This window comes from Capra hircus, chromosome 11 (genome assembly GCF_001704415.2).
Source record: "Capra hircus breed San Clemente chromosome 11, ASM170441v1, whole genome shotgun sequence".
NCBI lineage: Eukaryota > Metazoa > Chordata > Mammalia > Artiodactyla > Bovidae > Capra > Capra hircus.
Window position 1 is genome coordinate 80,664,568 of NC_030818.1, and position 26,911 is coordinate 80,691,478.

At 48.7% G+C, this 26,911-nt stretch overlaps 1 protein-coding gene across 1 annotated transcript in view; it reads right to left on the reverse strand.

The window, feature by feature from the left end:
• The window catches only part of VSNL1 (visinin like 1), a 125,272-nt gene continuing 100,215 nt past the window's right edge, over positions 1,855 to 26,911 (reverse strand). The window contains exons 3-4 of the mRNA XM_005686987.3: positions 5,969 to 6,184; positions 1,855 to 2,857 (exon numbers count right to left, since the gene is read on the reverse strand). Of these exons, the coding sequence (XP_005687044.1) occupies positions 2,660 to 2,857; positions 5,969 to 6,184 (414 nt within the window). The 3' untranslated portion in view covers positions 1,855 to 2,659. The remainder of the gene's footprint in view (positions 2,858 to 5,968; positions 6,185 to 26,911) is intronic.

Consider the following 26,911-nt stretch of genomic DNA (forward strand, 5'->3'; position numbering starts at 1 on the left):
CTTGGACTGCAAGGAGCTCCAACCAGTCAATCCTTAAGGAAATAAGTCCTGAATATTCACTGGAAGGACTGATGCTGAAGCTGAAACTCCAATCCTTTGGCCCCCTGATGCGAAGAACCAACTCATCCGAAAAGACCCTGATGCTGGGAAAGATTAAGGGCAGGAGGAGAAGGGGACGACAGAGAATGAGATGGTTGGATGGCATCACTGGCTTGATGGACATGAGTTTGAGTAAAATCCGGGAGTTGGTGATGGACAGGGAGGCCTGGTGTGCTACAGTTCATGGGGTCACAAAGAGTCACACACGACTGAGTGACTGAACTGAACTGAACTGAGTCTGCTGGAGGGTGTGTGTTTTGCTCTTGTTCTTGTTTGTTTGGCTGCACCAAGGGGCACGGGGGATCTTAGTTCCATGCGGGATCTTAGCTCCCTGAGCACGGATCAAACCCGTGCCCCTATGGTGGAAATGTAGAGACGTAACTGCTAGACCACCAGGGAAGACCCTGGAGAGTTTGTTTCCCCGAACACCCCTGTGGCTACTTCCTTCGCTTGGCTCTCACAGCAGTGCCACCTAACCAGCTTAGAGCAAAACCACTGCTGCACCCCATCGTTTTCCATCTGTCTTCAGCTGCTGTGCTTTTCTTCAGAGTTCTTACAATTGGAAGTTTGTGTGAGTGTGTGTGGTTACTGTCTCTCCCTCCCCAGAAGAATGGTGTTGGGTGTGTTATAGGTAATCAGTCAAAATTTGCTAAGAATTCATTGACTCGAGCTTGATTTCACCAAGTGCCTTTCTAAGGTGTCTTCCCAGTTCCTCGACCCTCCACCTCGACTTCACCCAATCAGAGGAGAGAGTACCGGTGGCTCTGAATGACCGCGTCTCCCCCTGCCTCCACTCTGGACTCACCAAGCACAGGGTTAAGTGCACCCAGAAGTCCTATGAGCCCTTGGGACTGTTCTCTCTGGGGGCGGAAGTGTGGTCTGGCAAGGTCAGGTACTGCTGGCCTCCTGAGAGTTTGTGGGGAGTTTTGCTCACTCCGTTTCTTGCTGAACAGATGAATGGAATCGTCAGGCCCTGGTCTCTGGTCTCACTTAAGGATCCTAAGACAGACAAGGGACGAATATTTAGGAAAAAAGACAGTCCATAAAAAGTGAACAGTTGAGCACTGTACTGTCTGATACGATGACAACTCGCTACATGGGGCAAATCAAATGTAAATTAATTAAAATAAAATGAAAAATTCAGTTTGCCAGTCATATTAGCTGAACTTGAAGTGCTCCAGAGTCACACACAACCAGTGCAGAAGTTTCCACCATTCCAGCAAGTTCTACTGGATGGTCCTGGAGAAAGAAACTAGTCTCATCCACGCTTGCTCTGAAAATGCAAACCCACCCCTAGGGCTCTTCATGGAATCTCTGCCTTCCTCCCTCAAGCTCAAAACGGTCAGGATTTTGTTACATCCTTAAAACCATGAGTACGTTTATGATTTGGCAAGACAGAAGGCCCCTTTTCTGGCAGCATCTTTCAGAGGACGCTTCTCAGTGTGTTGTGTAGAACATAACACATAGTTGTGTAAAACATAACACACAGTCACACTGAGATAGCATGTATTGTCATATAGTGAGCATTTTTTGAGAATGAGCAAGTTTTATGTTTAAACTTGACATGCCATATTAATTTTCCCTCTTCTGAGGGCCAGGATGAAGTATCAAGAAGTCGCTTTTTTCCCGTTGGTTGTCACTAGTCTTTGAATTCCCAAGTTGTGTGTTCAAAGGGAAATTTAGTAAGTTTGTTGCTACTGACCCTGGATGATCATGAAACATCTGTTTCCAATTTAAAATTATGAAATGAGAACTGAGGGGAAAAGTCAAATATTATAAATTTATTTGGGACATCTATTGCCACCTCTTTGGAAGCCTTTGAAAATTCAAGCAGAAATCAATACACATCCATCTTTTTTTCTTTACTTTCAATAAATAATATCTTTGAGTATATGCATATTATAGATAGATATATTTATGAGTCATTTAGCAGAGTTTGTAAGGTTTATACTGCATTAATTCCAACACAGCTCTTTCCAGGTTGATAGGGTGCAAATGAGGTAAGAATTAAGGCAAACCTAAAAGGCATGCAAATGTCGTACATTTATATTCACTGATAATACAAGCTCTTGTGTGTGGACCACACAGAGGAGTCGAGATCTCCTCGGTGTGTCTGTCTAGTACTATTTTACAGGAGAATGGTGACACAGCTTAAAATTCAGTTACATTACCGTGGGGGTCTCAGTGCTACTAACATCATGTAATCAAGGAGACACAAGCATTAGCAAAACATGAACAAGAAATCATAGAACTCTTTGCAGCACGTTTCTGCCAAGGCTTTGGAGGAGGAAGGTTTTTTATGAAATGATATTACACATATCACATTGTGGCAGGTTGTCTGTTTTATAATATATGCTTTTAAAATTCATTAGCAAATGACATTCTCATGCACACAAGTGTTTCAAACACAAGAAGCAAGTCCATTTACAGGTAGTCCAAGCGATATTTGTGTGTGGTGTGTGTGTGTGTGTGGTGTGTGTGCGCGCGTGTGCGTGTGTGAATAGCTGCAGACTGAATGGAACATTGATACTCTTGTGCAGTCCATAACATTGACCTCTGCTCATTTCTGAATGTCGCACTGGAGAAGCAGCACAATGGAAGGGTCGCTCTTGGCAGCTTCTTTGAATTCATCCAGTGTAATCTGGTCATCTTTGTTCTTATCCATCTTGCTGAAAATCTTGTCTACTCGTTGCTCGGGCGTGAGGCCATCCTCATTCATTTTCATCATGATCACTGTGCCCACCATTTTGTAGATAGCCTTGGGAAGACAAGAAATAGATCATAAAGTTCACCTAGGATGGGGGTAAAGAGTTTAAATTTACTTCAAGGGACTCCTTAAATGCTTTTAAATAAGAGAGTGGTGTAATCAAATCGGTGTGAGTCTCATGACTAATGGGATAGAGAAGAATTTTGTGTGACTCCTAATTTTTCTGGCTGGAGGAAGTGAGTGAAAAGAGTTGTGGTGAGACCAAGAATGATGATCAGGAAGGTTTAGGAAGGAAAACGAGAAGCTCAGTTTGAAAGCTTCTGAGTTTGAAGTCAGATGGTAATCAACAAGCTCTACTCCTGGAAGATCTAGGGAAAGATGAAGTGGTCCCAGATGAAATGGACCGTAATCAGTGGTCCCAACTGATAAGGGACTTACAATCTGTCAAGAAAGCAAGAGAGGTGCGCCAGTAAAACTAAGCCCTGAAAGAAGTTAGCTGAGGGAGATCTGCGAGTCAGGGACGCTCTTCGTGAGTGAAAGAACAGAGTAAGATGATTCCATTTTCCATTAAACTGCACACATGGAATTCTCAAAATGGGAATTAAAGGTAGAAACGAGTTTCATTTTTAGGAAAGTGCCTTAAAAAAAGAAATGCTCTTTTACACAAAGACTTGTAGGTAAACATATAGCAGCAATTTCAATAATAGCCCAAAAGTGAAACAGCACAAATACTCAACTGGCAAAGAGATAAATAAAATATGACACATCCATACAACTGAATGTGATTTTAGCAACAGAAAGGAATGAAATACTGACAGCTGCTACAGCAGAGATAAATGTCCAAAAAAGTGCCAGGTATAAAAGGCCAAACGTATATTGCAAGATTCCACTTATATGAAATGTTCAGGGAGACAAATCCATAAAGAAAAAGTAGAAAGGTAGTTTCCAAAATCTAGGGATACCCATGGGTATAAGGGATCCTATTGGGAGAATAAAAACGTTCTATAATTGGATTAGGATGATGGCGAAACAACCTAGACCTTAAAGAGTAAAGAAGATTTGGATGGGCCCAGAGCCCTGAAGGAAAAGGTGAAGAGCCCAGGTGGAAAGCATGGTAGAGGCCAAAGTGGCCAGTGGTGATTTTTCAAGGGTGAGCAGCCCTGGACAGTGAGGCTGCAGCGGACATGCAAGCGAATGGATGTCAGCTGGACAGCCGGATCTGTGTGCACAGCTGTGCATGGCATGGAGGAACCTCTCTGTAGACTTTTGGCTAAATGAATGAGCAGCTCCTGAAGTACAGAGAGGATGTAAAGGCTCTATCAATTACTGATACCTTGGTTCTGAAAACGTGACTCAGCAAAAAGGAACCTGGAGGCAGGAAGGGGTGCCAGGGTGCAAGTGCAGAGGGCTAGAAGCTGGAGAAAATACTAGAGAAGGAGATAGGGAGCCACGTGCAGAGGGAGCATGAAGAAGGAAAGGAGCTGAGAGTCGAAGTGGATGATATTTCCAAGGGAGACAGAGCCTCGACAGTGAACTGCCATGTACTGGGCGTTTCCTACGTGACGGGAAGTGTTGTTTAGTCGCTCAGTCGTGTCCAACTCCTTGTGACCCCCCTGGACTGTAGTCCACCGGGCTCTTCTGTCCATGGGATTTCCCAGGCAAGAATACTGGAGTGAGTTGCCATTTCCTTCTCCAGCAGATCTTCCCGACCCTGGGATCGAACCTGCGTCTCCTGCCTTGGCAGGCAGATTCTTTACCACCGAGTTACCAGGGAAGCCTGAGAGAAAGTGTGCCAGGTGCTTAATCGTTACCACAGTCTTGAGGGGTAGGTTTATTATCATTTTTTCATAAAGACATTGATGATTTGGTACTCAACGCCCTATAGCCAACTCCATGCCTGAACCTTATTGGGTCTCCCAGTTTACTTGGGAAGGGAAGTGGGTACTAAAGGCAGAGAAGGGACTAAAGATGCTGGGGCAGGTGGGGTGAGTGGAAGGCAGGGCTCCAGAGGCCAGAGCTGACTGTGCTAGCGAGCGGCCCCAGAGGGAGGAGAGTCAGCATAGCAGAGCGGGCATCTGGGTCACTTGGGTTTTGGCTACTGTTTCTCGCCATCACCCCTTGGCTTTGCTTTGTGGATCCACCCCTCCGCCCCCCGCCCCGAATCTCAGCCCTGTGGTCTGGACAGGGCCTTGCCCCAGCTCCAGGATGAGACACTTGGTCCTGTCTGCGGCAGTGCACTTCCCTTTTTGGGTCACCTTGTCAGCACAGAGGTGGACACGCGAGCTAAGACAGTGAGTGAGTGAAGAGGCACTGACTCGTTCATCAGCGGGTGAGTGCCCGGCAGGCTCCCGGACTGTTCTAGGCTGGGGGATACAGCAGTGAGAGAGTATGGCCCTCTCTGTACATGTAGCTTGCATTCTATTATATCAGGTGATTTAGGGCAGTGATAAAATCTGTGACAAAAATAAAAATGTTGGTAAGGGATTAGATGGCCCAGGGCTAGAGGGATGTGAGTTCAGTGAGGAATGCCTGCCAATGAGATGAGGGGGCAGCCCCGAGAGGAATGAGGGGACCTGGAGGGCAGTCCTGGGCAGAGGGCAAGGATATCAAGGCCCTGATGTGAGGCTGTGTTTTCCAGGAAAACCAAGGCCCAGGTATCTCACACTCAGTGTGTAAGGAGCAGTGTTGAAGACTGAGGTTGCAGCAGTGGGGAGGGGGTCCTGGGACATTTGCATAGGCAACTGAGGAAGATGCTTGTTGACGTGGAATGATGGGAAACGGGACCACAGTCAGCATCTTGTGCCCACCGCAGGGAAGCTGGCTTGAGGAAGAGAGTGGCGTCCAGCAGGGCAGAGCTAAGCCAAGAGCCAGAGAAGCTGGATCCTGATACCATCCTTCTCACCCTCTAGGCTTGTGTTGGTGGAAGATCTCACAGTGAGAGCATGGCTGGTTGAAATGTGGTTGACAGTCATAACCCAGCAGCTTGGAGCTGAGACATTATCCAGCGTGGAGGGAGGGGACAGGACAGAGGATTCAAGCCTACCAGGGCTCCTGGTGGGGAAGAAGGGGACCTGCCATAGGCCTGTGCCCAGGGAGCCTCTTCCCAAGCTCTGCCTTTGTGCCGGCAGCAGCCCAGGCCCTGAGAACACCCGGGGACCTCACCTCGATGATCTCTAGCATCTCCACTCGGGTGATCTTGCCGTCCCCGTCCAGGTCGTACATGTTGAAAGCCCAGTTCAGCTTCTGCTCAAAGCTGCCCCTGGAGGTGATGGACAGCGCGCAGATGAACTCTCGGAAGTCGATGGTGCCGTCCCCGTTCTTGTCGAAGGTGCGGAAGGCGTGCTGGGCAAACTTGGAGGCATCTCCGTATGGGAAGAACTACAGAGCAGAACACACAAGGTCACCTGTCAGGAGGGGAAGAAGCGCAGGCCCTGAAGTGAAAGCCCACTGCCACACGCTGGCCCGGGGTTCTCCCAGCCCTCCCAGGGGCGAGGGTTCAGGCTCGCCCGTGTGGACAAGGTTTGGCCCAACACTCAAGGTTAAGGACGGGCACAGGGAAGCGGTCTCCCCATGCGTCCTCACTCCCAGGCTCCTCGCTCTTTCCTGAGGGTGAGGCTGGAGACACTGGGCTTTGAGGTGGGTGGGACCTGCATCAGGGCTGCTAGAATTCCTCCTCTGCGGCCTTTCTGGTCATTCTCCCTCAGGGTCTAGGACAGGGGCAGCCAGCTGACTTCTCTCCTGCACAGGGCAGTGTGACCTGGACTCCCACATTTCTCTGGGTGTGATCATCCAGGTTCACTGCCCGTGGGGCCTGAGCGAGGTGACCCTGACCTCCCGCCAGTGGCTCCCAGTCCCCAGCCCACCATGGTCCCCCTGGGTGCTGGGCCAGCGTTCAACTCCTTTTTCTAGAAACTCTTATTTTGCAGGGCATTTAAGACTCACTAAAAATAGAACATGACTGGGCTTATTTCTGAGATTCATAAATAGGTGTCTTCTCAGAGCCCACAGGGTGTTGCAGGAGACAGGAGAGGGACGCAGGAGGAGGAGGGTGCAGACCCCCAAAGTGGGAAGACCACAGAGACCGTGGCGGTGGACACACGTCTGGGCCTAGCACACACCGCAGGGAGCTCTGATACCTGATCCTCTGCCCCAGCAAAGCTAAAGGATATCCTCCATATACGTATATATGTATATACATGGCTGATTCTCTTTGCTGTATAGTAGAAACTAACACAACATGGTAAAGCAACTATACTCTGATAAAAATATTTAAAAAAAGGAAAAGACATTCTCCAGGTGGAGCACAGGAAACTAGCAAGCAAACCTCATCCCACCCCCGAACAAAAACAAGCCACATGCTGTTTTAAACCAGAGAAGGTGCATATGTGTTCCTGGCTGAAGAATTCCACCAAATACAAAGTCCAAAGCAGATTCCTAAGGATGCTGTGGCATTCATACTCTGGTGTGGGTGCTGCCACTTGCTAGGTGGGTCAGGCTGGCCACACACAGATGGCTGGCATCATGCCCTCTCTGACTGCGTCCTCTTTCTCACTGTACATCCAGACCTGGGACCCGCGAAGCCCTGCTACCCACTGTCCCTACACTGAGAAGCACATTGGATGGTAGGAAATCTCCCTCCAGAAGCAAAAGACAAGCATTTCATGAAAGGGGCGAATACAGGAGGCCCAGGGATGAGACAAGCATTCCCGGCGGTGGGGCTGGGGAGAGCTGGTTTCAATTTGCATTTCAGTAGCTCCCACTTCCAGACGCCAGTATCTGATCTGGTGCTTGCCCTTGTTGTCTAAGAAGCTACTCCTAAACCTGGTGGCATGGAACAGTAACAATCATTTTATTAATCTTAGAAAATAAAAACTTGACCATCTCTTCTTTTCTAGTCAAACAACTCATTCTGTAACTATAAGCCTAGTATATTCTGAACTGTTCATTATTCATAACACTTATAACACCCCTAGGGGGGAGGAGTTGGGAGGTTGTTCTATTTTTTTCTCCTCACAACAACCAATTTTCCGACTGGCTGTATCGCAGCTGGGTGTCCTACAGGTCAATCCACTTCTGACCCTAATGGCCTGGAGTTACTGGGGGCTTCCCTCATAGCTCAGTTGGTAAAGAATCTGCCTGCAATGTAGGAGACCTGGGTTCGGGTCCTGGGTGGGGAAGATCCTCTGGAGAAGGAAATGGCAACCCACTCCAGTATTCTCGCCTGGAGAACCCCATGGACAGTGGAGCCTGGTGAGCTACAATCCATGGAATTGCAAGAGTTGGACACGACTGAGCAACTAAACCACCAACACCACCACCAGAAGGGAAGGATCAGTCTGGAAAGAGTGCCCCCACCCTAGGTGCCAGTCACAAGCCTCAGGTTGCCCCCTGTACCTATGAGAGACGTGCTATGAAGTGAAAGGGTTCCTACGGCTCCCTCCTCAGGTTGGAGAATTTGCTGACTCACAAAATTCTGAAAGGCGCTTTGTTTACTATTACCAGTTTGTTGGGGTTTCCCTAATAGCTCAGCTGGTAAAGAATCCACCTGCAATGCAGGAGACCCCAGTTTGATTCCTGAGTCAGGAAGATCCGCTGGAGAAGGGACAGGCTACCCACTCCAGTATTCTTGGGCTTCCCTGGTGGCTCAGCTGGTAAAGAATCTCCATGCAATGAGGGAGACCTGGGTTTGATCCCTGGGTTGGGAAGATCTCCTGGAGAAGGGATAGGCTATCCACTCCAGTATTCTGGTCTGGAGAGTTCCATGGACTGCATAGCCCATGGGGTCGCAAAGAGCCGGACACAACTGAGCGACTTTCACTTCACTTCACTTCACCAGTTTATTATAAAGGATGCAATCCACCGGAGGAGATGCATAGAGTACTGCAAGGGATGCATGGAGCTCCCAGTGCAGGTTGCCCCACTCTCCCAGCCCCGGAATGCTTTCGTCAGCCTGGAAGTTCTTGGAACCCCATAGTTTAAGGGGTTTTTATGGCAGTTTCATTATGCAAGCATGATCGATTAAATCATTGGCCATTGATGATTGAACTCAATCTCCAGACACCCTGTCTCCACTGGAGGTCTCGCTTGGGCTGGAAGTTCCAGTTCTCTAATCTGCCCCTTGTCTTTCTGGGACCAGCTGCCCGCCTCCAGTGCTGCCCCACTCCTGAAGCGACTGGGACCCAACCACCACTCATTAACATACAATAGACACTAAAGAAGGAAATGGCAACCCACTCCAGTATTCTTCCCAGGAAAATCCCATGGACAGAGGAGCCTGGCAGGCTACAGTCCATGGGGCCGCAAAGAGTTGGATATGACTGAACATGCATGCGGACACTGATCTCTCCAGAGATTCCAAGAGAACCGAGGACTAAGATCAAGTATGTTTATTTCTTACTCTAAGTATCATATGTGCCCTCTGCCTGGGCGGTCTTCCTCTCTCTCTAAGGGGGTGCTGTTTGCTAATGTGTCGTCTGTGTTCAGGGGTCTTGAGCAGAGCCTGTACCTGAGAAATATAATAATCTAAAAACAGAGCACACTGAGCCCCTTGGTGGAGTCCAAGGTCTCCCTAGGGATTTTTATCCATCAGCCTTTCTGCATCCAGTGACATGAGGCCACTGGGTCTAATTTTTTTCCATCCCTGTAGGTTTCTGGTGGTGCAATGCTTTACCCATTTTATATCTCATAGCATCCTTTTAAGTTAAAGGCTATCTGATATTTTTATCTGAAAATAGCTGGGCATCTTAAGTCAGTGTATTAAAAATTAATTTAGATCTGGAAGGCCTTCAGAAAAAAAATCAATGGTAAATTTTGAGCTATAAAAGTTGCATGTGTCTTGCTGAAGGTCTGTTTACTGACTTTTACAGCCAACACGTTTTCTCTGGAGGAACGGAGTGTGTGATGAAGAGCCCTCAGATATCTGGAGTGGTTGTTTCCTTTAGAAAATTCATCTTATCATTTTCTGAGTACTTCAAGTTTTTTGAATCAGGGGAATGATCCTTCTTTTGATGAAATAATTCAACTCTGGATGGGTCATAACAGAAAAAATGAAGCCATACTCCCTTCAATTTCTGTAGGAAGAAATCAGGGTCTTGAACTCATATCTACTTCTCTCAGAGGAAAACACTGCCTGAGAAGTACAAGTATTTGGAGAGTATTATTGCTTGAAGGGTATTTTAAAAATTCAATGTATTGTGCATCAACTCCTGCATTAAATATTGATGTAGAAATAATTTTTGTTATTAATAATCCAAATCTTTTAATATAATAAAAAAACTTGGAAGTTGAAAATTTATATATATATAGTTTTATATATTTCACTTGTGTCTTTGTGCGTGCATACTAAGTCATTTCAGTCATGTCCGACTCTTTGCAGCCCTACGGACTGTAGCCCACCAGGCTCCTCTGTTCACGGAATTCTCCAGGCAAGAATACTGGAGTGGGTTGCCATGCTCTCCTCCAGGGAATCCTCACAACCCAGGGCTCAAACCAGAGTTTCTCACATCTCCTGTATTGCCAGGCAGCTACTTTACCGCTAGGGCTATCTGGGAAGCCCTTAGATTGCCATAAAAAACTACCACGGATTGGGTAGCTAGTAAACAACAGATTATTCTGTTTAGTCGCCGGGTTGTGCCTGACTCTTTGAGACTCCATGGACTGTAGCCCACCAGGCTCCTCTGTCCATGGGATTTCCCAGGGAAGAAGACTGGAGTGGGTTGCCATTTCCTCCTCCAGGGGATCTTCCCAAGCCAGGGGCTGAATCTACATCTGCATCTCCTGCATTGGGAGGCAGATTCTCTACCACTGAGCCACCTGGGAAGCCAGGGAGGCAGCTGCAAATGGCCAGTTAATAACGCCTGCTTAATGGGAACCCAGGCTCCCAGCCAGGAATTCTTCTGACCCCAGAAGCTGTGTGGTGTGCTTCCCCGAGGCATTCTTTGGGGTTTGGCATCAGTGGGGCAGCCTGTCCTGCTGAGGATACCCAGGAGAAGGCTCCTTTGTGAAGCAGGGTTTGGGGTGCAGCAGGGTCTGCTCCAGGTTCAGGCCAGCAGAACCCTAGGCTTAATTCTGGGGGCGTCTGAGCTGGCCAGTAGTAGGCTCCTTGGGCTGGGGGTGAGGCTGCCCTGGAGGCAGTCTTCTCTACAGCTCTCTTTTGTCCTTGCCCCTGTGTAGCCCACAGCCCTTTGGTTCACCTGGGGGCTCAGAGCTAGTAACAGAAGGTGGGACCACCAAGTAGCCCCTCTGTCCCTGGGTTCTCTGGGACCCCCAGCTATGGAGGGCTGAGTGTACTAGGCCAGGTTATACAAGGAATCTGAGCATCTGGGGATTTTGGTATTGGAGTCCTAGAACCAACAATTCCCATGGATGCTGAGGGACCAACTACTGTATAACAAACAGAAGGTAGAAAATTAGGGGAAAAAAATTTTATCTGCCTGATCCGCCTGGAACAGTCTGATCATAAACTCTGCATTGTACTCTGAACACTCTGCCATCACAAACTCCTTGTGGACAAGCTTGAAATGTCAAGGCCGTTGCTCATGTGCCTGGCTGGCTATGATAGAGGCAGGATTTGAATGCGTATCTGTCGGGTCATTTCTGCTACATCTTTCTGTTTCTCTTAATCAAGTATTGTGTGTGTGTACTCAGTCTCTCAGTTGTGTTTGAGTCTTTGCGACCTCATGGACGGTAGCCCGCCAGGCTCCTGTGTCCATGGGACTTCCCAGGCAAGAGTACTGGAGTGGGTTGCCATTTCCTTCTCCAGGGAATCTTCCCAACCCAGGGATTGACCCCACATCTCTTGCATCTCCTTCATTGGCAGGTGGATTCTTTACCACTGAGCCACCTCGGAAGCCCTAACCAAGTATTAGCTGAAGAAACAAAGCTAAATCCACATCTGATGAACCAAACGAATTTGTTGTATTATGTAATCCTTAGCTTTCATCCTGCTAATACTGTGTATTTATCGCCACCTCCTGGCAGGACGTATGTACTACATGACAATCATCAGAATGCTCCTGGGGGATATTTTTTTATGATTCATTCATTCTTTAATGCAACAAATATTTACTGAGCAGTTACTACATGTCAAGCACTGTGTTGGGTGGTGGCCAAAGTAGAAAAAATATATATTTATAATCATGGGAGACCTAGACACTAATCATACAACTATATAAGTATAAAATTGCACTATGATATGGTAACTCAGTTGGTAAAGAATCCACCTGCAATGCAGGAGATCCCGGTTCAATTCCTGGGTTGGGATGATCCCCTGGAGAATGAATAGGCTATCCATTGCAATATTCTTGGGCTTCCCTAGTGGCTCAACTGGTAAAGAATCCACCTGCAATGAGGGAGACCTGGGTTTGAAAGATCCCCTAGAGGAGGGCGTGGCAACCCACTCCAGTATTCTTGCCTGGAGAATCCCATGGACAGAGGAGCCTGGCGGGCTACAGTCCATAGGGTCACAAAGAGTTGGACGTGACTGAGCAACTAAGCACAACACAAGTGCATAGAGCCACAAGCGAAAGTTATGCGAATGATCTTATGAGTTTGAAACTTTATGATAATTTAGTGTGCAGCTCCCTTCCCCCACCCTAATATACAGGTGGTGACAATTCACTGCTCTTCATCATAGCTGAAGAAAGGCCTCAGAGTCCAAAACTTTGGGGATTACACAAATCTAGACTGTATCCCGCTGTACTCCACATCCTTACTCAGAACTAACCAATGTGCAGAAGAGGAGCAAAACCAGGAAATGCTCCGAGGACGCTGCCTCTCCCCAGGGGGACAAAGGGAGACTTGTCACAAATTAATCAGCCTACTCCAAAGCCACAGCAGAGGTTTTCCTTACAGAGAGCGGGCTGATGTCCCACATTTCCATCTTTTCAATGAACTATGCAGTTGTGAATATTAAATGGGTTGTCCCCTTAAGAGATGGTGAGTGAAGCCCAGATATCTCATACTGAATATGCCAGTGTTCCCCCAACCCCCAACTACCCCCAGTGCAACACAGGTGGCTGCGTCAAAACAAAAAAAATGACGTCAAAACATAGTGCTTCTATTCCCTGCTCCAGCCCTAGCTGCTATCCGTGTGTCTAGCTCATCCTTCTAGAAGTTGTACTGAGTTCCGAGAAAACATTGGAATATTTCCCATGAGAATCCTCCCTTCTCTCTCGGAGTCACTGGGGCCTGCCTCAATTTGATGGAGGATTCAGGTCCCCTAGAAGCTCTCCGTCCAACCTTTAGGCGGGGGAGGTTTTCACAAGCAAAGCCTTGACCCACTGTGACAGCTGACCGCAGACCTGCTGTTATGGGGGAGTGGTCACAGGACGCTGAAGAGGGCAGTCTCTCTCCAGCTCTGGGCTGCTGCTGGGCAGCCCTCATACCTCAGAATAGATATCTGTCCATTAATCTGCTTGAAATAGGGCTCACGATGGGATCAAAGAACAGAAGAGTATTCTTGGACCACTCTGCGGCTCACTGTCATGGAGAGGCCTGCCATCCAGTCTCTCACCAGACACAGTCCCTTTGGAAAAGTCCTTGCTCAGGTCAGTTCTGTTTTCCTTTGTTCTCAAATGTCAGAAGCCTATATTGTCTGGCTTATGAACCCATAAACAGAATCCCCTCCCCAAGGATGGAGTGGTAGTAGGGAAGAACAAATCTGACTTCGTATTGGATCTATTTTTTTACCTTTAACCTTTATATTCTATTGCTTTGGCCACAAGCTCATCACTAAAGGAATGTTGTCAGTTGCTAAGTCATGTCCCACTCTGTGATCTCACGGACTGCAACCCGCCAGTCTCCTCTGTCTGAGGGATTTCCTAGGCGAGAATACTGGAGGGGATTGCCATTTCCTTCTCCAGGGGATCCTCCCAACCCCAGAATCGAATCTGGATCTGCATCTCCTGCATTGGCTGGCAGATTTTTTTTTTTTTTTTTTTAACCACTGAGCCACCTTAAAGTATACATAATGTCCCACCTCCAGGAAGCTGCCTCCCATGCCTGAGAGTTAAGCTAAAATACTTTTGTTTAAGCTCACAGGAAACATCCTGACCAGGCCCACCTGTGAAAGGATGCAGGAAAGAAGAAATTAACACATCCTCCCTGGAGTCTGGCTGGAACCAGGAAATATTTGCAACAACCTATCGCCTTTTTTTACTTTACCTTCTCACCTCCCCTTCTTTGTTCTATAAAATAAGTTAACATCCCAACTGGGCAAGATGGTTCTTAGGGACTGGAGTTCACCATCTTCTGGGTCAGCTGCTCTCCAAATGAAGTCACTATTCCTTGTCTCAACAACTTCTCTCTCGATGTATTGGCCTGTCATGTGATGAGCGGTACGACAGAGTCTTATCTATTGCACCCCTGAAATATGGCAATTCTGCTTCCATGGTCATCTCCCCTCACCTCTGCTGGAATTAGCCAGAAGCCTCTCCTGGATGACCTGGCTCAGAAATCAACCTCTCCAGGTTCTGCCAGTAAAGCAATGGTTCCTGAGAGACTATCAGGGAGTGAGGTCCTAGGCAGGTCCTTCTCTTGTGCTGCTTCGGCTGGTCTTTCAACACATTTAGGACTAGAGGGTCATCGCTCTGCGTTAAGTAAGTGGCTCCAGGTTGTATCATTGGAAAAGACCCTGCTGCTGGGAAATATTGAGGGCAAGAGGAGAAGGGGGTGACAAAGGATGAGATGGTTGGATGGCATCACTGACTCAATAGACAAGAGTTTGAGCAAACTCAGGGAGATAGGGAAGGACAGGGAAGCCTGGCATGCTGCAGTTCATGGGATTGCAAAGAGTCGAATGTGACTTAGCAACTGAACAACAACAATAAGGCTGTACTTCTAAGGAGGGTGAGGGCACTGGTGTCAAACCCAGCTTGGCCAGTGGACGCTGCCTCTCCTGCACTTGCTGAGTCTGCCTGGCCTTCTGCACAGAAATGGAGCTGCAACTCGCCTCCTCCACCAGGTTCTGGGAAGGATCTGCCCATCTGGCCCGTGGTTCTGCTTGTTCCTCCCCACGCACTCCTGCCTTGCACTGTGCTCACAGGAGCCTCAGTCCTCATCATCAAAGCTGGTCCAGGCCAGAGCAGGCTCACAGGGAGTGGGTACCCACTGTCAGGGACAAAAGCGGGGAAAACACCTGTCCTTCACAGGGGACACCCCCTCCTCTCCAGGCAGTAGGAAGTGCTGGGCCCTGGGCAGGTAGGTGGGGACCATAGCCTCTGGCTCTGGGGCAGGTACTGCTGCGGAGGGAGAGAGGCCACCCAAGGATGACAGTCAGCCTCTTGGACCTCACTGGGGCCCAGCTCAGAGCAGATACTCCATCTTGCCCCCAGGACTGCAGGGGGCGGGGTCCTTGAGAGAAAGGGGGACCACTCCAGGCTCACAGGAGGCAGAGGTGAGATGCAAGCTCAGTTCTGTCTTATTCTGTGATGTTGACGAAGTCATCTGAGCTTCAGTTTCCTCTTCCACAAAATAGGGCAATAATAATTAATACATGTGATGTAGAAGTCTTGTGAGATGTACTGGGCACAGAACATGTGGAAACTGTCTGAGGCTGTGCGGAGCCGGGCCTGGGCCCCTCCATGTTCCCCTCAAAGCTGCCCCAAAGCATCCCATCTCCTGATGTTCGCAGATGGCAGCTGGGTGAACAGCTGGTTAGCGGTGGGCTCTCTCACACACATGCCCCGGGCTGCTGGCCAAGCTGGTGTCCTTGAGGATTCACTTGGTATTTGGTTTTGGCTTTAGGCTCATCACACCCACAAGCCATCACAGGTCCAGAGGGAACTTTTCACACCCAAGTTTTCTCCCGTCCACTTCCCATAACCGTCAATAGCATCTAATTGTTTTCAGGACAAGGAACAAAATTACCCCCAAGCCTCTGTGTCCAGTTTTCGGTCCACTCCTCTCCTCTCTGGGATTCTTTCACTACCTGCTGCCTGGGACCTTACTGAGCTGTCAGCCACAGCTATGCAGCCTTTGCCATGTTTTTCTCTTTGTCTGCAATGCTCCTTTTCTGCTCAAACCCAGTTAAATGCCTGTGTTCTTCTTCAGACCTTGAAGTCTTCTCCGAGCCAATGTCAGAAGCTCCCATTTTACACACGCACATCACTGAGCCCCACCCTCGGTTACATTTACCATCATAGTGAAGAAATGTTCATGGCATTGCTTGATTAAGGCCTGTCTTCCTTAGCAGTTGTTGTGGTTGTTTAGTCGCCAAGTCGTGTCCCACTCTCTTGTGACCCCATGCACTGCAGCCTGCCAGGCTCCTCTGTCCATGGGATTTCCCAGGCAAGAATACTGGAGAGGGTTGCCATTTCTTTCTCCAGGGGATCTTGCTGACCCAGAAACTGAACCTGCGTCTCCTGCATTGACAGGCGGATTCTTTACCCCTGAACCACCAGGGAAGCCCCTCCCCTTGTAGACCATAAACTAAATGGAGGCAAGGAGTGGCCTGTTTTCGCCCACCACTGTGATCCCTGGCATCCAGTACAGGGCCAGGCACATAGGAGGTGGCAGATGAACATATGACTCGGCACAGCAGGTCTTTTTTGAGCCTGAGGATATAGCAGCAAATCCACCCAATGACCAGGGAAGGCCTGAAATGTGTTCCAAAGGGTGTCTTCAGTCAGCTCTGCTAAAGAAGGCTCCCACTTGGCCTTAAATTGTGTCATCCCCATTACGGCTTCAGCTAATGATTCATGAGGATTGAATCATCATCAGAGCAGTATGTGCACCTGGTCATGAGCAGGGGAAAAGGAGAGAGATATTTCCCCTTAATCAGAAATGGTGGATCCCCAAACTGCTCTCAGCCAAGATGTTCATTCAACAGACACTCCCAAAAGCCAGGGGTGGTGCCAGGCTTCATGCTGAGCTCTGTGTGGGAGGGAAGGAGGGTGAGGGGCAGCGAAGAAGAATAAGAGTGAAACATAAGACCCGGTCCCTGCCCTCAAGCAGATATAACCAATCAAATGTAGATGCAGCCCAAAGTGTGAGCTGCCTTCCACATTCGGGCTCTCTGGAAAGAGATTAAAGACACAGCTCCTCTACCCTGCCCCCCATGGGGGGCACCCAGATCCTGAGGTCACTTTTCAGACCTGCCTCTTCACTTGTCCTCTAGGTGACAATATCCATTTTTTACATTATGGGTCCCTCAGGACTCCAGGTTTTATTATGAGACAACCACTATTAGCTCATGGTTCTTGAGCTGCATCTATTTGAGAAGAAAATTAGTCCTGAATTAAATTCCTAGAGAAGGGGTTTGCCCCTTGGGTCATGGAAGCAATTTTCATTTATGTCCTCGACAAGGTCCCTCCATAGGCATATCGCCCCAAGAAGGTCATGAGGCCCAGGGAAGTTCTCTGACCTTCTTATAGAAAACAAGACACAGGCCACAGAAACCCTCCCTCATTTGAGAATTCACACCACGGGTAAAGCCAGAATTGCCTTTTCATTAAAGGAAATACTATGCTTTGCTCTTAATTGCATCTTCACTGGTTTTAGATTAGGATCTGTTATCCAATGGCACCCCACTCCCGTACTCTTGCCTGGAAAATCCCATGGACCGAGGAGCCTGGAAGGCTGCAGTCCATGGGGTCGCTGAGAGTCAGACACGACTGAGCGACTTCCCTTTCACTTTTCGCTTTCATGCATTGGAGAAGGAAATGGCAACCCACTCCAGCGTTCTTGCCTGGAGAATTCCAGGGACGGGGTAGCCTGGCAGGTTGCCATCTATGGGGTCGCACAGAGTCAGACATGACTGAAGCGACTTAGCATATCCTGCAGATGCTTGATAAATGCTCTATAAATGCTTAGAGTGGATAAAGGAAGCAACTTGGTGCAGAAGAGCCAATGCTGGGTTGTGGCAGGGTATCTAGTTGTGACTGAACTCAAGCCACTTTGGATATAAAATGACGGCATAAATCAGGTAAGCTTTAAAATTTCTTTTAGCTATCACGTTTTATTTATTTATTTCTGATTCTAGAAGTGAAATCTTAAAAGAAAAAGGAGAAAAGAAAATGATTTTGGCAAATGGGTGATACTTTCATGAATTTGGATTTGTTAATTTACTGCCCCCTTGTGTGGCTGTTGTCTAGTTGCTAAGTCGTGTCTGACTCTTTGTGACCCCATGGACTGCAGCACGCCAGACCTCCGTGTCCTTCACCATCTCCCAGAGTTGGCTCAAACTCATGTCCACTAAGTCCATCCAATTATCTCAATCCCTGTCCCCCTTTCTCCTCCTGCCGTTAGTCTTTCCCAGCATCAGGGTCTTTTCCAGTGAGTGTGGCCCCTTTGGTTGGTATAGCCTAATCACAGAATCAGACTTTGAAGGGTGAACATATCTATTGTTGTTGTTTAGTCACTAAGTCATGTCTGACTTTTTTGTGACCCAATGCACTGTAGCCCTCCATGCTCCTCTGTTCATAGGATTTCCTCGGCAAGAATACTGGAGTGGATCGCCATTTCCTTCTCCAGGGGATCTTCCCAATCCAGGGATCAAACATGGGTCTTCAGTGTTGGCAGGCAGATTCTCTACCACTGAGCCACCTGAGAAGCCCACTCACTGGTTACTCAGACTTTAAAAATAAACTTTCTCTCTCAAAATATAAATAAAATAAAATAAAAATAAACTCTCTCTGCTGCTGCTGCTGCTGCTAAGTCGCTTCAGTCGTGTCTGACTCTGTGCGACCCCAGAGACGGAAGCCCGCCAGACTCCGTTGCCCCCAGGATTCTCCAGGCAAGAACACTGGAGTGGGTTGCCATTTCCTTCTCCTGCCCAAATACCCAATTCACGTTACAAACTGGTTCAATGATATCTTGATTTGGGACAAGGGGTTTCCTCCAGTACTTCTCTTGTTGACTAATGTTGAACCACCAGGATAAAGCAGTCTACTGTTAGCATTTATTACAAAATAGCGGGCCAACAATAGCAAATTACACAACAGTAAATTGTCATGTTTCCATTTAAGTCAGTCTACTATATTAGAAAGAAGACAATTTTGTCAATTTAAAAAGAAACCCATCTTTGAAACTAAGGAAGGGGTGAGACTCTTTGAAGATGCTCAGTGGAAAGCTGGTTGTGTGGGGGAAAACTGGAAAAGGATTCCTCATCTCACAGTCTCTTCAATTATTCCAACTGAAGTGGGGAGAGCAGCAGATTTTGCAGTGGGTCTGAAACTGCTTATTTATTTCACCTTCTGAACTCCTCCTAGAATAAAGTAGTCTCTTCAAGATCGATGACCATTTCACCCTAGGCCCACCTCATTTCAGTGTCTTGGTGACCACGATGAGAATGCTCAGCCTGGCTGCATCTCAATTAAAACCTTCTGTTAATACAATGTCACAGGCCACCAAGGCTGCAACTCTGAAGAGAGAGCTGTACAGCACAGCTGGCGACAGGGACCGCAATGACTGTCTGAGATGTGGAGTGCTGTCTGTAGCAGTTGAACTCATTTGTAAGAAATGAACATATACAGGGCCACCACCTCAGTAGCTGTGTTCTTCCTTTCCTGGAAAGAGAAGTCTCCCTCCCAACTCTAAAATGTCTCCCTCGATTTTTTACTGTCCATCATTGCTGACATATCCATAACTTTTACCTAAATTGTTCCAGTAAAAGCGAAAGCGTTAGTTGCTCAGCCGTGTCTGACTCTTTTTCGACCCCATGGACTGTAGCCCGCCAGGATTCTCTGTCCATGGGATTCTCCAGGCAAAAATACTGGAGTGCATTGCCATTCCCTTTTCCAGGGGACCCTCCTGGTCCAGGGACTGAACCCAGTGCCTCCTGCACTGCAGGCAGATTCTTTACCATCTGAGACACCAGGGGAGCCACCAATTGCTCCAGATGTAATGCCATCTCTGCCACCAGAGGTATAAGAAAAAGGTCTGACTGCAGACCAAGAAATGAACGAGAGAAACAGATCACATGGAGGAGGAAGGGTGGTATGCCATGGTGGTAGAATCAGACGGGTCTGGGATTGAGCATCAGTTCTGTAGTTTCTTAAATGTGGGACCTTTGGCAAAGTGCTTTTAAAGCTTTTTCAAAGTCTTTCTTTATATGAAAACTGGGCAGGGGGAGAATCGGCTGCTGGGCTGGGATCTTTGAGATTTAAGGAGGAGGACACTAGAGTCGAAAAAATGGAACAATTAGTCAATAATCTACTAAGTGCACCTATGACCAACCTAGAGAGCATATTCAAAAGCAGAGACGTTACTTTGCCGACAAAGGTCCGTCTAGTCAAGGCTATGGTTTTTCCAGTGGTCATGTATCGATGTGAGAGTTGGACTCTGAAGAAAGCTGAGCGCGAAAGAATTGATGCTTTTGAACTGTGGTGTTGGAGAAGACTCTTGAGAGTCTCTTGGATTGCAAGGTGATACAATCAGTCCATTCTGAAGGAGATCAGTCCTAGGTGTTCTTTGGAAAGAATGATGCTAAAGCTGAAACTCCAGTACTTTGGGTACCTTATGGGAAGTGTTGACTCATTGGAAAAGACTCTGATGCTGGGAGGCATTGAGGCCAGGAGGAGAAGGGGACGACAGAGGATGAGATGGCTGGATGGTATCACTGACTCGATGGACGTGAATCTGAGTGAACTCCGGGAGTTGGTGATGGACAGGGAGGCCTGGCATGCTGCGATTCATGGGGTCGCAAAGAGTCAGACACGACTGAGCGACTGAACTGAACTGGACTGAAGTGCACCCATGATGTGCCAGGTGCTAGTCTAACTGCCGAAAGGGATGCAGAAAAGCATAAACTGTGGCCAGATTTTGAGTTGAGGCAAAGAATTCTTGCAACAGGAGAAATTCTAAGAGGTGTAGGCTCTCCCTCACCCCCTGGGGCAGCAATATATCCTACCTTCCCAACCCACCCCGAGAGTGGAAGATTGAAAAAACCAGAACAGATCATAGCAGTAGATTCCTGCTGCTACAGAAAAACCCCAGATCCCTATTTCCAGATCTTGCTGGACTGCTGATTCCAGGAGGGGTTCCTTTTTACCAGAACCCAGAGTCCAGAACCTGCTGTGAGAAGGAGAAGGCTTTATTTGAGAAGGGCCAAAAGAGGAACTGGGCTTGGTGGCTCAGTTGGTAAAAAATCTGCTTGCAATGCAGGGGATCCAGGTTCGACCCCTGGGTTAGGAAGCTCCCCTGGAGAAGGGAATGGCAACCCACTCCAGTATCCCTGCCTGGAGAACTCCATGGACAGAGGAGCCTGCTGGGCTACTGCCCATGAAATCGCAAAGCGTGGGACACGACTGAGCGACTAACACACACAAAGAGGCACCAAGAGTCAGGACTCAAGGTTACAAAGAGCAGGAGCGTAAAACCCACACAGAAGAGCAGCCAAGCCGGGGCGTCAGAACCACACCACCCCTCATCCTGCCGCAGAGCCAGCTCTTGGACTGAGCTCCCTGCGACGGAACCTGCCTCTGCAGCTTCTCCTCCCAAACCTGGACTCCTTGATCCTCCTCTCCATGGGGAGTCACCCCAGTAAAGGCCATCTGATTCTTGACTCGGTTGTCTAGAAGGATCTATTTAGAGATTAGATCTCAGGGTGCAGGGGAAATCTCTGAAGAGTCTGCCAGTAGGCGGCCACAGTAGAATCCTCCCACCCTGATGAGGCCAAAGGGCAGGAGCCACTGGGGTTCTGGGGTGCCAGACGGCAGAGGTTTCACTCTCTAACTATCTCCTGCAGTGTGTGACCCCATCGCAGACAAGGGGCGGAGTCCAAGTTCTGAAGGTGACACTTACTGATGTTGAGGAAGGGTCTGAACAATTGGGCCTGTTTCCTCTCGTGTAGAATGAAGGGGTTGATTCTCCATCAGCCCAAGAGGGTCTATCAACCCCTGTAATTCTAAATCTGCATAATTGACAACATTATACTTGACAAAAGATGCTGATTTAATTAACAACACTTTTATAGCACTTCCTACGTGCCAGGCGTGTTTCAGCACACTGCCAGTGTTTCCCCACGGAATCCTCTAACAACCCTCTGTTAGAGGTACCACTCCCAACCCATTACAGAGATGAGTCAGCAGAGGCAAAGGGGGTATTATGTAACTTAGCCCAAGATCACACACCTAGTTATTGGCAGAATTGAACTCGTTTCACTCTAGAGACTACTCTTTTACCAAGCTACTTGCCTGTGATCTAACACGTAGGAACACAGACACCAGAAAGGGCAAAATCCCAATTCTGCCTCTCACTCTCACCATGTACCAACAGTAGGACATCTGCGTCCATTCTAGTCTGGTAGAGAAGCAGAGAAGCCTGGAAGGTGAGGTCAGCAGAACTTCCGAAGCTCCTGATGGGCTTGGTCGCTCAGAGACTGCATAGGATCGTGGGCTTCGGCCAGAGCCAAGGCTTCTTGACTTAACTGCTCAGCATCGCTAGCAGGGGTTGGGGGGGGGGGGAGGCGCCGTGGAGGTGTTGGGGGTGGCTGGGGGTGGCTGGGGGTAGGGCCTGCAGGGGGTACTGGGGGGGGAGGGTGCCGCAGTGGTGATGTGGGATGTCACTGGCACCTGTGAATGAGCTGCTTCAGCTGCATCAGTCTGCCTGGGTGATCCTGTCTGGGGGTTGGGGGAAGGCTGGAGGGGGCGCTGAGCTGGGGTTAAGGACATAGAGCCATTCAGCCTTAAAGAGCCAGAAGTTACCTCCTCTGGCCCGAGGTGCTTAGGCATTAGATGAGGTGGCAGTTCCTACTCCTGAGGGGAAGTTCTTCTCTCATATTTCCATATTTATCTCTCAGCAGGGAAAGCAGAGAGCAGACTTACCAAGGCTCCCGGCTCCTCCCCTCCCCCCCACCCCCAGGCTCATGAATAAAGATACAGAACCTCCCAAGGAGAGCCTTGCAGGCCTTCCTCTAGGGGAGGGGAGTCCACGTGGGGCAGGAGGCGCTGAAAACACCCACCGGCAGCCTTAGGAGGGGGTGTGGGAATGGGGGCTGGGGGCCAGGTGGAGGGTCTACAGATGATCGTGGAGCACCAGAGTCATTTCTGCTCTCAGCACCTCAGCTTCTCTGCTTATAAATGGGGTTGTTGTTTAGATGCTCAGTCCTGTCCACCAGCTCTTTGTAGCTCTATGCACTGCAGTCCACCAGACTTCTCTATCTATGGAATTCTCCAATCTGGAATACCTGAGTGAGTTGCTATTTTCTTCTCTAGGGGAACTTTCTGACTCAGGGATCAAACCCGTGTCTCCTGCATTGGCAGGCAGGTTTTTTTTTTTACCACTTAGTCACCAGGGAAGACCTAGAATGTGTTTTAATTACCTAGATTCTAGAAATATAGGCTACTGCTTTAACTGAAATTTGTGACGATGTATATGTTATAGCAGAAGCGTCCACTTGGTCAGGGAAGCAGGGGTGTGCGTGTTAACAAGGAAAGTTGTGCTCTGTCAAGCCCAGTCATTGGTTTTCCTTCCCACCCTCAGACACCGCAGGCTTCTCTGCCAGCGGATCTGGGCCTCTTGCTGATGGGTGGTACTTTATTCCAGATCCAGTGTCTAACGCCTTCTCACCTTGGTCACATCTCCCATTTTCTCAAAACCCTGGCTGGTATTTCCCCATTCTGGGTGCACGCACAAGGAGTGCCATGGTGCAAAGCCACTGAACTGGCAGCGTTTTAAGCTGTCACTCTGGGGAGGCGCTGTCTCCAGCAACAAATCCTGACCCTCTGAGAGAGACCAGTGTTTGTTTTTCTTCTCAGAGGAGTAACAGGAGAGACAGCACAGCTGTCAGAGTCCCTCAGAGTGATGCTCTGAAGCCACAGTGACCACATCAAACCCCAGTCCACCTCTGAAGTGGCTGTGTGACCTTGAGGAGGGCACTTTGTTCTGAGCCTCAGTTTCAGGTGTGAAAAGACCAATCCCAGGAGTGGTTAATGCACTAGCTTGTGTAAAGCATTTTGGACTGTGTCGGGTACATGGAGGACACTAAAGGAAATCAATAAATAGAGGGTAGCTTACACCTTCTCCTCCTGCCCTCGAGACCATGCGTGCCTGTGTTTCAGACTCTACATTACGGTTTGTGCCATCTCTAACCATGAACCAATTTTATCCCAGAGAAGTGTAATTGATCACAGGTTGATCCACCCGTGAGCTGGACCTCAGTTTAGGTCCTTTTACCTGTGAAGAGCTGACTCACTGGAAAAGACCCTGATGCTGGGAAAGATTGAGAGCAGGGGTGACCAAAGATGAGATGGTTGGATGGTATCACCGACTCAATGGACGTGAGTGTGAGCAAACTAGGAGACAGCAAAGGACAGGGAAGCCTGGTGTCCTGCAGTCCATGGGGTCACAAAGAGTCAGACACCACTGAATGACTGAACAATAATCTGCTTTAACCTAATTCTCATAACGGTTCTATGAGGTAGTGCCCACAGATGAGAAATCTGAGGCACAGAGAGGTTAAGCAATTTTCTTAAGGTCACACAGGAAATGGCAGAATGGAGGCATGAACCTGGGAAAGCAACCTGCAGAGCCCGGGGCCCTTCCCGGCCCCCCACCCCCACCCCCCGCCGCTGCTATACCAGAGGCAGGACTCTTAAGGGAGAGAATTTTGACTTTAAGCACCAAAGGCAAGAGCTTTCCAGGTGGTGCAATGGTAAAGAACCCATCCACGGATGCAGGAGATGCAGGTTCAGTCCCTGGGTAGGGAAGATCCTTTGCAGGAAGAAATGGCATCCCACTCCAGTGTTCTTGCTTGGAAAATTCCATGGACAGAGGAGCCATGGAATGGAGTCCATGGGGTCACAGGAGTTGGACATGACCAAGTGGTCGGTCAGGCACCAAAGGCAAGAACCACGAACCAGTGTGGAGGACTAATGACCTGAACCCGGGTCATCCTGCCAAGGCAAATCCCATCAGCATATATTTATGAATTTGTACATTTTGCCTGCCACCTGTTATCAGCGTCCGAGCCACTTCCCCACTGCCCATGGCTTTCTGTCGGGATTCTGTTTTCTGGACCATCATTCCAGCAGGCTCCTGAGAGCCGCAGCTCAGCACCAGTGCCTCCGTTGTCCTGTCTCTGCTGTCCTCCTCATGGCCTTGTCCTCAGCTCGAGTCCCTCCCAGGTACCCTCCTTCTCCCATGGGGCACCTGCGGTTACAGCAGCTAGAGAACAATTTAATTCCCAGTTCGGCCCAAGGGTGTGTTGCTAAGCAGCTAGCGCACACTGAAATGTGTGGAAGGAACCCTCAAGGTGGCAAAAAACAAACCCTGATGTGCCCGGAGCCATGGGCATGAGTGTGTGTGTTCGTGTGTGTGTGTTTAAAGGAGCTGGGAGTGGGTAGCAGTGAGCTTCCCACGCACTCAGGTCCAGCTGGCAGCCAGCACTGGCTTTGGGACCAGTTCCCTGCAGCAGGACTGCAACACAGCATGGGTGTGGCAGGAACGCAGGGGGCGGGATGGGGATGGGGCGGGTGCAGCTAAATGACCTAAAGCAGGGAGGTAACCATTTTCTCTTCTTTGGTAGCTGTGCTCCTCGGGGAGGAAAAAAGAATATACAAAAATACCTGTCTTCCCCCCTCTCTTTCAGCGCCAGCTGTGAACCTCATTCTTGCTGTCAGTTCAGTTCAGTCGCTCAGTTGTGTCCGACTCTTTGTGACCCCATGGACTGCAGCATGCCAGGCCTCCCTGTCCATCACCAACTCCTGGAGTTTACTCAAACTCATGTTCATCAAGTCAGTGATGGCATCCAACCATCTCATCCTCTGTCATCCCCTTCTTCTCTAGCCTTCAATCTTTCCCAGCATCAGGGTCTTTTCAAATGAGTCAGTTCTCATCAGGGGGCCAAAGGATTGGAGTTTCAGCTTCAGCATCAGTCCTTCCAATGAATATTCAGGACCGATTTCCTTTAGGATGGACTGGTTGGATCTCCTTGCAGCCCAAGGGACTCTCAAGAGTCTTCTCCACCACCACAGTTCAAAAGCATCAATTCTTCTGTGCTTAGCTTTCTTTATAGTCCGACTCTCACATCCTTACATAATTACTGGAAAAACCATTGCTTTGACTAGACAGACCTTTGTCGGCAAAGTAATGTTTCTGCTTTTTACTATGCTGTCTAGGTTGGTCATAGCTTTTCTTCCAAGGAGCAAGCATCTTTTAATTTCATGGCTATGGTCACCATCTGCAGTTATTTGGGAGCCCATTCTTGCTGGGCTGATCCCAATTTCCACAGAGAGGAGAAATGAGGATGGCAGGACAGAAGGGGCCACAGCCTTGGACTCAGGTTTCTTACTTCTACATTGCAGGGCATCTTCACAGGCCTGGGTAAGGCCACTCATAGCCCCCTGATTTGTCACTCCTGTCTTGTAAATGTGTTGACAAGACCTTTAAATACAATGGCCGAGAGAGGGAGGCCAGGATGGCCTCCCACTATGATCCACTAAAACACGAAGCCTGCCTCTAGTCCCGGCAGGACCTTATACATAATTTGTGGGGCCCAGTAAATAAATTGCCTGCAATCCCGGAGATACATGGGAGATGCAGGTTCGACCCCTGGGTCAGGAAGGAGGAAATGGCAACACACTCTGGTTTTCTTGCCTGGGTAATCCCATGGACAGAGGAGTCTGGTGGCTACAGTACATGGGGTCTCAGAGAATCAGACATGACTAAGCAACTGAGCTCCTTGGAAGAAAAGTTATGACCAACCTAGATAGCATATTCAAAAGCAGAACATTACTTTGCTGACTAAGGTCCGCCTCGTCAAGGCTATGGTTTTTCCTGTGGTCATGTATGGATGTGAGAGTTGGACTATGAAGAAGGCTGAGAGCCAAAGAATTGATGCTTTTGAACTGTGGTGCTGGAGAAGACTCTTGAGAGTCTCTTGGACTGCAAAGAGATCCAACCAGTCCATTCTGAAGGAGATCAGCCCTGGGATTTCTTTGAAAGGAATGATGCTAAAGCTGAAACTCCAGTAGTTTGGCCATCTCATGTGAAGAGGTGACTCACTGGAAAAGACTCTGATGCTGGGAGGGATTGAGGGCAAGAGGAGAGGGGGACGACCGAGGATGAGATGGCTGGATGGCATCACTAACTCAATGGACGTGAGTCTGAGTGAACTCTGGAAGTTGGTGATGGACAGGGAGGCCTGGCGTGCTTCGATTCATGGGT